The 13,022-nt window shown below is 35.8% G+C and overlaps 1 protein-coding gene across 1 annotated transcript; it reads left to right on the forward strand.

The window, feature by feature from the left end:
• The first annotated feature begins 10,662 nt into the window (after positions 1-10,662).
• Positions 10,663-12,289, forward strand: LOC131049165 (peroxidase 12). Its single transcript, XM_057983197.2, has 4 exons — positions 10,663-10,955; positions 11,038-11,223; positions 11,324-11,492; positions 11,575-12,289. Exons 1-4 carry the CDS (start codon positions 10,707-10,709, stop codon positions 12,039-12,041), a joined length of 1,071 nt encoding a protein of 356 aa, XP_057839180.2. The 5' UTR covers positions 10,663-10,706; the 3' UTR covers positions 12,042-12,289.
• Positions 12,290-13,022: the final 733 nt, after the last annotated feature.

Genomic DNA, 13,022 nt, shown 5'->3' on the forward strand with positions numbered 1-13,022 from the left:
TATGTGTCTGATGTATTTTATATTTCCTATTTTAGGATTACAAACTTTCGAAGGCCATAACTTGAGAACCATGTGTCCTATTGACAAACCATTTGAAGCATCAGAAATCTCGCGAAGTGCTATATTCCCTTGTAAATCATTACGCCATTTACATCCACTTTTCAGGGTATTTGGGGACTCTAAAATCCTCAAAATCAAATTTAAACCTTTCATTGGACCCCTCAAAAACAAAAAATTTAATATCTTGAAAGCTAGCTATGATCTTGCGACGTAACTTTACTAGAATGCTTATCTAGCCAACTAGAAGCTTTGAAGAGAATTTCACACCATTTCATGCTCAAATGAAAACTTACTATAAATGGTAACCTCATGTAAATGCAAGGTTGAGATACCATTTTCCCAACAAATCTCTCACTTGTCGAACACCTTGAAAGAGAAAAGGGAGTATCAACACAATGAATCAATTGCTAGGGGCCATGAGGCCCATAGACTCTTAGCACCATCTGAAATTATCTGTGCTCACAACCTTAGTTAAAGATTCTACAACATCCATCAAAGTTTCTACCTTAACTAGCTTTACCCTACCATCTTCAACCATATCTCTAATAAAATAATACTACACATCAATGTGCTTGGTTTGGGCATGAAATGTCGAGATCTTAGCTAGGCAGATCACACTCTGACTGGCACAATAAACTATCACAGCTCTTGGTTTTATTCTAATGACTGAACACGGTCTCTTAAGCCAAATGGCCTCTTTACAATCATGAGTAGCTTCCATATGCTTTTCTTCAATAGTGGACAAAGCAACCACAACATGTCTCTTATTCATCCAACTAATTGCACCACCAAATAAAGTAAACACATAAGCACGGGTGGATCTTCTGCTATCAATATCACCTACCCAATTTGAATCCACATAACCATGAATATCAAGGGAAATCACATCTCCAACTAAATTACCATGATATCACAAAGAATACTCTAAGGTACCCTTCAAATATCTGAAGACTCTTTTGACTGCATTCCAATGAACTCAACCAGAATTAGACATATATCTAGACAAAACTCCCATTGCTTGGGAAATGTCTAGTCTAGTACAAACCATAGAATACTTCAAACTTCCAACTACACTTTGGTAAGACACTTTGTTCGTGTCTTCCATCTCCGATGGGTTATAGGACAATCTGCAATAGATAATTTTGTTCCAACTATAAAAGGAACACACAAAGGTCTACAATCCTGCATGTTGAACCTCTATAGCACTAAATTCACATACTTACTCTGGCCTAGCCATAGCTTTCTGTTCACTCTATCTCTTTTAATTTCCATCCCAAGAATGTGTTTCTCTACACCAAGGTCTTTCATTTCAAATTTAGCAACAAGCTGAGACTTTAGTTCTAAAATCATACCTTTCCCTTTACCAATGAATAACATATCATCAATATACAATACAATGTACAAGATATGATCACCATTAGATATATAATAAACACAGTGATCTGATTTAGAACACTCAAATCCAAAACTCAACACATATGTACCAAATTTCTAGTACCACATACTAGGACTCTTTTTGAGGGCATACAAATATTTCTTTAATTTATAGACCAAATTACTTTTACCTTTCACCACATAGTGCTCTGGTTGTGTCATATAAATATCCTCCTCCAAATCACCATGAAGGAAAGCAGATTTCACATCCATTTGCTCAATCTCTAAATCATAAGCAGCAGTAATAGAAAGAAAAAATCTAATGGATGTCATTTTGGCAACATGAGAAAATATATCACCATAATCAACACCCTCAACCTGAGAGTAGCCATTTGCAATGAACCTTGCTTTATACTTATAAATGCTTCCATCTGAACCAATATTTTTATTGAACACCCATTTACAACCAACAGGCTTTCGTCCTTCAGTCAATGGTACAAGATCCCATGAATCATTCTTTTTCAAAGCTACCATTTCTTCTTCCATAGCAATCTTCCAAGATTCTACATAATTCATACATAATGCCTTTTCTACAGATTTTGGTTCATCCACATTAGTATTCAAAGAAAAAATACATCTCCAATCATCAAGTGAATACCTTTTAAGTGGTTATCTATGTCTTGTAGACCTTCGGACAAGTTGAGTTGGAGGTTCTTCCTCCTCTTCTAAAGATTCAGAGCTAGATGAGATCTCCTCAACTTCTTGCCTATATAGGGGTCTTAATTCAACTCTTTCAGGTGTAGAAGGAAATTGAATCATATCTTCCTTTTTAGTCTGTTTTGGCTGCAATGTAACAGAGGGAGACTTAATTTCTCTAAAAATAACACTTCTACTATGAATTACCTTTTGTGAAATAGGGTCCCAAAGCTTGAATCCTTTCACACCATAACTATACTCAATGAATATACATTTCACAGTCTTATTCTCCAACTTTGTCTGCTTCTCCTTTGGCACATGCGCATATGCCTCGCAACCAAAAACTCTAAGATGTCTCAATGAAGGCTTGTGACCCGACCATGCTTCCATAGGAATTTTATCAACAAGGGTTGATGTAGGAGACTTGTTAATCCGGTAGCAAGAAGTGGCAACAGATTCAACCCAAAACTTTTATTCTAGACCAGCACCACTTAGCATACTCCTAGCCTTCTCCATCAGTGTCCTATTCATTTTATCTGCAACTCCATTCTGTTGTGGAGAATACGGAGTTGTCTTTTGTCTATTAATGCCACAATTTTTATAGAATCTATCAAAATCATTAGAGTAAAATTCACCGCCATTGTCAGTCCTCAAACTTTTAATTTTCTTTCCAATCTACAACTCAACCATTTATTTAAATTCTTTAAATCGACTGAAAACTTTATATTTACTTTTTAGAAAATATACCCATGTCCTTCTACTAAAATCATCAATAAATAAAATATAATATGTGGATTTTCCAATCGAAGAAACATCTACACGACCAAACACATCAGAATGAATAAGATCCAAAAAACCACAAGTTTTATGAGAACTCGAGTAAAACTAAACGCGGTTTTATTTTTGATAAATGCAGTGTGTTAGTAAATAGATTTGTCCTTCAAAAATGAATATGAAAATTAACTCCCAATGCCCAGAATGAAAAACAAAAAGCACTAATAGTTGGATCGATTATCATGAGATTGATAATCTTCCTCTAAATTTTACAGGGTACAACTCCCCGGTCAGATATTCAATAAATTAATTGGTTTTAAACCACACATTTGTTTTTAACTGGAAAGCAACTAAAGGCACTAACACCTACTCATAACCACGAAGTAAATGTGAAGATGACTGAATACTAAATAAAGTGAATGCAGGAAAAAGAAAACACAGTTCATATTCCCAACACCCTTAAAAAATAACTAAAGAGGTAGGAGCACATATCCTTCCCAAGAGGTAACTCAATCTGAAAACAAAATTTCAGAATTAATCACATCTACAGCTTGTCATGACAAGAATAGTACTGAAAAATAATATTAATGAGACAAAGCTCAATAAAATCTGAAGACAACAATAAAGAATTCAAAGACTCTTGAATGCCTTCTTCATTCCTTCAATATCAAAATGAGTTCAAAGACTCAAGTTCTGTACATTACAACTGTAGGAAAAGAAAACATGCTCCCTGCTACAATTAAAAACTCATAAATAACCTTTTCTCTGTCAGTAGCACACAGACTTCCCAACAAAGATTGGAACCCTTTTCCTTTGAAAATCTTCCCATAAATAATGTTTTGTGCCCCGCTGCTTTCGGTTAGCATAACTTTTTCAGTTTTGAAGATAACTGATTCTTGAAAATATTTTTAATTCTTCATTCATTTCCAATGCTTCTTTTTTTTCCTCTTGTTTTTTTTTGCATTCCCAATCTTTATAAACTTTGGTTTAAAAGTTTACAATGATGTAGATTAGAAAATAAATGACATGTGTAACAATATCTAGACATGTGGCACTTTGTCATAACACTCTGTATCAACCCAAAATGAAAAACTCTTTATGTTGGGTGAACTAAAAAAAAATTATGACAGTCAAAGTATGTCTCGGTGTGGGGGCCATAACTTTGTTTTCCACCATTGGAGCTTTCTCAATTTTGGATATGTTGGCCGAAACCTAGTTTGCTACATTCTGACTAGAGCGATTCCAAAACTAATTTCCCAGTCAAAAGATATTTTCTACTGTGTGAGGGTCTATATGTCTGTCATAAAATCAGACTTGCCAAAATAATGTTCTCAGTGACTGTCACATCTTTTGCTCTCAAACACTCTGCACATAACTTTCTTTAACAATGGCCTCATATTAGATCATGTGGATATGAACATCTAATGGATATTGTTGAATCCATTCATATGGTTGACATATAGGGAAGCAACTATTTCCATGCAGATTTGGAAAACATCCACAATCTTATCCTTCATGAGTTTGACGGTAACTTCTCTCACAGGCAGCACACAACCAATGGTAGTAAACAGTAAGTCACCAACCAAATCTAATCAGAGAACAAGTTACTTGGAAACTAAAAACGATTTCATTCTCAATGTATCTTGCGAATGCAGGGAGTCACTGATGTTTGGAGTTTGAGAATTTCAAGTCAGGCCCAATCTTTTGATCCTTTTGAAAGCCTGTGAACTGAGAGGCTGAGTTTACAACTTTGAAACTCTGAGATTGAACCTGTGCCTTCAAAACATTGATCATTAAAATTTATTGAAGTTCTAAAAATAGTTGAACCTTCTTGAACCATTGAACCAACTTGAACCCTTTTTGAATCTGGTTGAAATTTTTGATACAAAATCTAAAATGCATTGCCACACTTTTGAACTGGACTGTTGAACCTGCATCTTCGTACCTGATTGAACTGTTTGAACCTGGTGAACTATGAACCTTGAAACTTGAACCTGCGAGGTTCAATAGTTCAAGTTCAATAACTGAAAATCACAAAGCCCAAAATTTGAACTTTGAAGTTTTTGAACCTGCGGGCTTGAACCAAAATGGTTCAAGTTCAATGACTGAAAATTACAAAGCCTACTCTAGTTAAATTCGAACTTTGAACTTGAACCCGAACTTTGAACTTTGAAAAGGTTCAAGGTTCAAGTTCAATGACAGTTGTTCTTTTGGGCTGCCATAGAAAAACTTGCATAACTTTTTACTGAGAGCTCCATTTTTTATGAAATTTTAACTGTAGAATAAATGGGCCTAGTAGAGCATAACCCAGAAATCATTTTTGCATAGGAGACATAAAAATTGAGTTTTAATTGTTTGGGTATGTGGGTAAGCTAAAAATAAAACAATTAAAATCTCTCAGCTGACATGGACTTTAGCCACAAAAACTTTAGCATTAAAATATTAACAATATCTGATTTTTAGCTGATTATGAGACTTTAGGCATGAGTAAAAATATAGGGGTAACACAGTGCTCAAAGAAATCAAATTCAAAATTACAATCATTCAAACCTTCAACAAAGTTTTTATTTTTCAAGGTCCTTGGATGCTTTTCTCCAATGTGGCCAAGTCTCTGGTGCCATAACATAGTCTTCTCTCCAGGTAACTTTTCTTAAGAAGAAAGAGCACCCTTAGGTACCCAAAAGCCATTACCATTTGCTGAAGGTGAAACCCTCAAATCTTCTATAGATTTACTTTTTATAGAAGTGCTATTACATTCAACAGTGTATGTGTCTAGCTTATACAAAGTGTCAAACCTGACACCTCTAGAAATTACCATAGCACCCTTAATCATCTTACATCCTGCTTTAGAAAAGACTACCTGCACACCTGCATCTATTGTTTTGCTCACAGATAACAAATTTTGTTTTAAACCAGGGATATGCAACACACCATTAATCCTTTTTATTCTACCATCTGAAAACCTGATTCTAACTTTACCTCAACAAACAATGTCAAAATGTGAATCATCACTCAAGTACACCTTACCTCCATTAAATTCTTCATATTCAGAAAACCAATCTCTATTGGTAGTCATATGAAAAAATGCACCTGAGTCAATTAACCAGGCATCATTACCTGCATGAGTGGCCAAAGTTGCAATAAATACATCACCATCTTCCTTCTTGGACTCGGAATCAGAATAGACCTTTTTTTTCTTCTTCTTTGCAGTCCTTACAAGTGTGACCTGGTTTACCGCAATCCCATCAACTAACTTTGGAATTTCTAAGAGATTTCAATCTACCTCTAAATTTGGACTTATCGTGCTTCTCATTCTTCTTGCCTTTCTCCTTAGGTCTTCCATGAACAGTTAGGGATTACTTCGAATTGTGGGATACCTTCCTTTTCATCTCTTACCAAGTAGGGCCCCAAGCACATCTTTAGACTTCAAAATAATAGAAGTACTACCGATAGCCATAACAAGAGAATCCCATGAATCAGACAAAGAACAAAGAAAGATTTGGCATTTCTCTTCTTCATTCATCTTAAAACTGATAGATACTAATTGAGCCACCAACATATTGAATGCTTCCAGGTGGTCTTCAACTCGTCCACCCTCTTCCATCTTCAAGGAATACAATTTCTTCCTTAAGAAAAATTGATTTAATAAAGATTTCGCTTGATACATTTCACCAAGCTTAATCCATAGCTTCTTTGCAGTGTTTTCTTCATTGACATTGATTAGAACAGATTGTGTCAGGCACAATCTGATTAGACCCTTGGCTTTTTGGTCCATAACATCATACTGAGCCACCATAGTAGGATCTGAGGGCCTCTGGACATTCGCATCAACAACATCCCATAGATCTCAATCTATTAGCTAATCTTCCATCTTCAGCTTCCACATCTCAAAATTTGTTCCCTTAAATTTATCCACCTCTATTTTCTCCAACAAACTTGCCAATCTAAAAATTCTTGCAACAAGATCAAAAGTGTCTTCTGCACAAACTCCCACTCAAATCTAGATTATTTCAAAAAATCCAACCCACAACTGAAACCAAAGGTGATCAAGCTCTAATACCACTTGCAAGGAAGTCAAGTAGCGAAACAACTTCCTACACTAACCTTGAGAGGAGGGTAATACAAAAACTTGTACAGATCATCACAACAATTATAGAAAAATAGAAATAGATATAATAACATTCAAACCATAACACAATGATTTACGTGGGGAAAACCCTTTCGGGAGAAAAACCCCACAATCCCAAAGTCGCCCAATATATTATTCAGCAATAAAAACATATTACAATATACTTGCAGAGTACACTCTTCATAGGAGTACCACTAATAAGAGATTCAGAGGTAGCTCAATAGTAAGACTCTTACACCCAACCTCTATCTCATGTACGTCATATATAGGAGATACAATACAAGAAAATGTCAAATGGTATTACAAAACCATGGGCTAAAACCACCCAATAAGGTGTAGCCGACCTTATCTCCCTTCTAGATTCCCTATGATGTGTCCCTCCCTTTTTACAACTCATTTATGTGTCCAATGTATTTTATATTTCCTATTTCAAGAGTACAAACTTCTGAAGGCCATAACTTGAGAACCGTGTGTCTTATTGACGAACCGTTTGAAGCACAAAAATATCGTGAAGTGCTTTATTGCCTCATAAATTGTTACACCATTTACACCCACTTTTCAGGGCATTTTGGGGCTTCTAAAGTCCTCAAAATCAAATTTAAACCTTTCATTGGACACCTCCAAAACAAAAAAAAATTTAATATCTTCAAAACTAGTAGTGATCTTGCAACATAACTTTACCATTATCTAGCCAACCAGAAGCTTCGGGGTGAATTTTGCACCATTTCGTGCTCAAATAAAAAACTATAATTAGTAACCTCATGTAAATGCAAGGTTGAGACACCATTTTCCCAGCATGTTAGAGGAGCATAAGGAGGTGAAAAATGTTGAGGACTTTGAGTCTAATTCCATTTCCTCTAAGGAATTAGACTCCTCTGAAACCACGAGTTCTGATTGGTCCCTTGCTAAGAATGTTGCTGATGATGCTAACCCTCCTTCCCCCCACCCCCACTAAGCCCTCGAGCTTTATCATAGTCCTCACCAAGCTTGTGAAGGATATCCATGATGATGTGCAAAGGCTGGATGACTTGCTCAAGTGGCTTTTCAGATAGATGAATGTTGCTATTAGGAAGATTAATAGGTTAAAAGTGCTTGTAGAAGTCGAAGTTGTCTAATACTTGGGTTAAGGGTGTGGATGAGGATAGAGTCTGGAAGGAAGCCAATGATTTTGTTGGCCTTGTGGACAACTAGGATAAGAGGAAAGGGAGAATTGATGACATGAATGCTAAGATGAGAATGACTAGGATGAAAGCTGAGTAGAAAGAAATTTGGCGTGCCCAGGAGGCCCTTAAATCTAAATTCAAGGTGGCTAACTCAGCCTGCAAGAATGCGACCAACATGCACCACTCCTCTTTGTAGCTATTTAGACCATTCAGGCCGAGTTCAATAGGAAAAGAGAGAAGAAGTGCAAGCAGGCAAAGGCCATGATTGTTGGTGCTTGTACTTCGAAGCCTATGGTAAAATCCACCCTGGATTCAACTCTGGTTTCTTCTGGCTTTGGGTTTGGGTCTTCTAAAAAGGTGTCCTTTTTCTGACAAAGTTTTAAGCTAATGCTAGGATTGGTAGCATACAAGTTCCTATATATAGTTGGCCATTTCTTTATGTCTTTCATCAGTGATTTTGCTAGTTTTTGTGTTCTCTATGTTTGTTCCTAGTTCTATTCTTGTTGATCTTTTAGTTTTTGTGCTGGTTCTCGAGTGTCCTTGCAAGGTTTTTGCTTTATTATAGTGGGGGGTTTTTGACTGCCTACACATTCCTCATGTGCCCTAGGTGTCACTTCGTAGATATGTATTGGTGTAGGCCTATCCCGCTTTTATTAATCGAAACAATGAAAAAGTAGCTTGTAGCACATATTTTGATAATGAAATGGATGAAATTACAAACTCAAGAAAGTGAATATCACTAGAATTTTGTTCAATTTGCATCCTCACCAATATCTCCCCAACATCAAAAGGTATAACATTAGGTTATTTTTTACATTTATAGGGTTTAATGATGATTTACATTTAAAAAAAATGTGGAGAAATTATTTATCCGCTTAATGTATATGTGAGGTGACAAAAGTGTTAGAATAAGTTATAACAAAATTTTACATGTGTCAAGAGTCCTAGTTCATTGTCATTTGTCTCTGAATTAGTTGTCAATAACATCCAGTTACTTGTTAATAAGTTATAGTTCATTGTCGATAGTTTTAGTTTGTTGTCAAATAAGTTAGTAGATTTTAGAGTAATGTTGAAATCATTTGTAATCCCTAAGTTTATGAATAGTCCACCAATGATGTCTCTCAATTTTTGCTTTGGTATCAGAGAGCCATCATGCTCCATATTTTCTATTTGAATACTTTCGTTCTAGCATTGTTTTACTATTCTATGTTCAAATAGTATGGGAGTGTTCCTTAAACAATCACTTGATCTTGAGTAGACTAACCATTCAAATATTGAGTTGACATGATATTCATATTCTAATTAGATTGGCGATCTATAATTTAGATGATTGAAAATCCACAATTGAATATGCATTCAAAATAGGTTCAGACATTGTTTCATGGAATGGTAAGAAACAACTGACTACTCCCTTGTCATCTGCTGAAGCTGAGTAGAAAGCATTGTGTAGAACTATATGTGAAGCTGTTTGGCTAAGGCATATACTTACATGGAACAAAAGCAAGGAGGACCAATTCCAATCATGATTGACAATCAAAGTGTAATCAAATTTGTAAATGATCCAGTTTATTCGTGTAATCATAAATTGAACTCATCCAAGTGGACTTGCTAAACGAGTATTTGCAATGTGAATCGTACGCCCACCAATAATAGCGAAGGTGTCTGTGAAGTATGAATGTGAGAACTCACAATAGTTGGAAAAACATACACGTTAGTCAAAGCCGTCTGGAACATAACCAGTCACGGGCGGGAGCGTTGGGGAAATCACTACAATACGCTTTGTGATTGAAGTTTCGTAGCCATGAGATCAATCTCTCCTTTTATTTGTTTCAGTTTCTCTCCTTCTATTGCATATTAAAAACCAGCAAATCTAGAGGCACGTTGAACTTTTGTGCTATATAGCAATAATGAATTCGCCACCTCAACATGCACGTCTCTTGAGTGACGTTCAATTACGATTTTGCTATGACTTTCGAGCGCTCATTGTCTATCCAGACATCAGCATGTATATTTGACCGAATTTATTAATTTATAGAAAATCAAAGTAAACTTGTTTTTTAATTTTATATTTAATTAGTAGATACGGTCAAATGTGCATAATCCGGACCGGGTTTCACCAAATCTGTGGGTGACAACGAAATGGATGTCTGTCATCAATTTATGAGCTGAATACTTAAGCTATTTAGTAAAATCAATGAAATTCAATGCCAAAAGAAGTGCACACAAAAGAGAGGGACCGAAGAATATTGCTAGTCAATGTATTTAGGTGGATGAAATGAAAAGTTGGGCCCACAAAAATATAAAAAGAACAGAGAAATTTGTGGGTGGCATACGTCTTCTAATGCAAATATGTCAAATTTCCACGTTGTATAATCTATCCCGCTCTTAAAGTCACCCCATCATCCTTCCCAGCATTATAAATACATGCCTATTGCAGATCAAAAAATCCAGGTCTCAAAACTGTAATACACGATATACAGTCCAAAGTGAGGAGCATATTAAAAGAAACAATGGGAAAGCTGAGCATAACTTTTTTCAGTCTAACTTCTGTTTATATGGTGGGTGCCTATGCGAGCGCATTCTCTGCTAGGGATTTAAGCCTCCCAACTCCAGTTGACGGCCTTTCATGGACGTTTTATAGTACGAGTTGCCCAACGTTGGAGTCAATTGTGAGAGAACGAATTGAGTTTTATCTCAATCAAGATATAACCCAAGCTGCTGGCCTGCTCAGAATGCATTTCCACGACTGCTTCGTGCAGGTAGATTCATATAAAAATTGCCTATTTAAATACATTTTTTGGTGTTTCGTCTTGTTAATCGATTTGTGTATGATTTTGACAGGGATGCGATGGTTCAGTGCTGCTGAACGGGACAACAAGCGAGAGGGTGGATCCTCCAAATGTATCATTGCGAGCAATCGCCTTCACTATCATCAATGACATAAAGGCGAGTGTGGAAGCCGCCTGCAGTGGAGTTGTGTCGTGCGCTGACATCTTAGCCTTGGCTGCTCGTGACTCTGTCAACAAGGTCTGTAACATCTTAATTCCAATCCACTTCACGCTATTGATAAGCATAAGCTTTCCAGAGTTTAGAAGCTTTTTTTACAGAATTTGAGTTTTTTTTCAAGGCTGGAGGACCATTCTATCCATTACCGCTAGGGAGAAGAGACAGCCTCAGCTTCGCAAATTTAACTACCGTTCTTGCGAATTTACCTGCGCCTAGTTCGAACGTAACTGGTCTTATGAGCGTCTTGTCTCTCAAAGGCTTTACTTTCACGGATCTGGTGGCTCTTTCAGGTACACATTTACATATTTTTTTATTCCTATTGAAGTTATAATTATACCCAAGGGTTTTGTTTCTTACAGCATAAGATTTCAAGTGGGCACACAATCGGCAGAGGGAACTGCTCGTCCTTCGACAACAGACTGCACAACAGCACCACAGGAGAGAAGCAACAAGATCCCACTCTCGACCAGACATTTGCAAATCAACTTTACCTCACTTGTCCCACAAACACAACTGTCAACACGACCAATTTGGATATTCGCAGCTCAAATGTGTTCGACAACAAATATTACGTGGACCTTCTGAATAGACAAACGCTCTTCACATCTGACCAGACTCTCTACTCCGACACTCGAACCCGAGACGTGGTAATTGATTTTGCAGTCAACCAAACCTCCTTCTTTGAACAGTTCGTTTTGAGCATGTTGAAGATGGGTCAGCTAGACGTTCTCACCGGAAGCCAAGGAGAGATCCGTGAGAATTGTGAGGTTCCAAACCCAACTTCTTCATTTTACTCCATCTTTAATCCTCAAATTTCCTCGACTTCTTACTCTACATAAATCATAGGAAGAAGTAGCCTTTCCTTTTTAAAATAAATGCGGATCCAAACATGTCTTCACGTAGTGTCCACCATTAAATTCGACATATGGAATGCTGAGCATAATTGTGGTCCTTCAATAGTTATATAAAGTATAGGCTGGCATGTAATAGTGAGTGTTAACTCATCTAGTGTGATTTCATATATGCTTTGGGTGATTTGTGATAAGCATAGCTTAATTCCGGTCCTTCAATAGTTATATAAAGGATAGGGTGGCATGTAACTCATCTAGTGTGATTTCATATTATGCTTTGGGTGATTTGTGATAAGCATAGCCTTTTTTTGTAAATAATATATTATTAGTATTTGTATCATAAGGAAGTATGATGGTTTTTGTCATTAGAAAATTATATATAAGATAATATGTTAAAGATGTGTAAAATTGTTTATAACATTTGAATTTTTTTATATTACATATTTGCATATAATCATTAGAAGGAATGATTTGTAACGATTTTAATTTTTAGGAATTTACAATTGAAGATTTCCTTTGCTTGTATAAAATAAACTTGGAATGAACATTTTTTCTTGTTCATTTATTTCACTCCTACACATTAAATAGGAACAAAACATTCTTATTACTATTTTTGAACATGATTAAAAAAAAAATGTTCAATTATTCATTTATTCATATACATAAATTTGTGGTGTGTCTATGTGCAATCATTTCGAACTTAATAAAAATATAAATACAACTTTTGTGTAATATTTTAATACCAATTTTTATTGTAAAATCGTATATTCATCTTGAATATTTGTTAATAAAATACTATAATTTTGAAATAATTTACCCAATGCTATCCATTGCTTATAATCCAAAGGCATCCCAAATTCTAGAATTTTCACTCAGATAATACATTCTTCCATCATAAAACTAATCACCCTTATTCACTATATTTAATTTTTTAAATTAGCATGTTGTTTAGTCAATCTTTTTATCCGA

Source organism: Cryptomeria japonica, chromosome 3 (genome assembly GCF_030272615.1).
Source record: "Cryptomeria japonica chromosome 3, Sugi_1.0, whole genome shotgun sequence".
NCBI lineage: Eukaryota > Viridiplantae > Streptophyta > Pinopsida > Cupressales > Cupressaceae > Cryptomeria > Cryptomeria japonica.

Bases quoted from the DNA above. Each gene is read 5' to 3' on its own strand.
- LOC131049165 (XM_057983197.2), top strand. From the start codon at position 10,707: ATGGGAAAGCTGAGCATAACTTTTTTCAGTCTAACTTCTGTTTATATG. The intron at 11,224-11,323 runs GTCTGTAACATC...TTTTTTTTCAAG, and splicing joins CTCGTGACTCTGTCAACAAG to GCTGGAGGACCATTCTATCC. The intron at 11,493-11,574 runs GTACACATTTAC...ATAAGATTTCAA, and splicing joins GGATCTGGTGGCTCTTTCAG to GTGGGCACACAATCGGCAGA.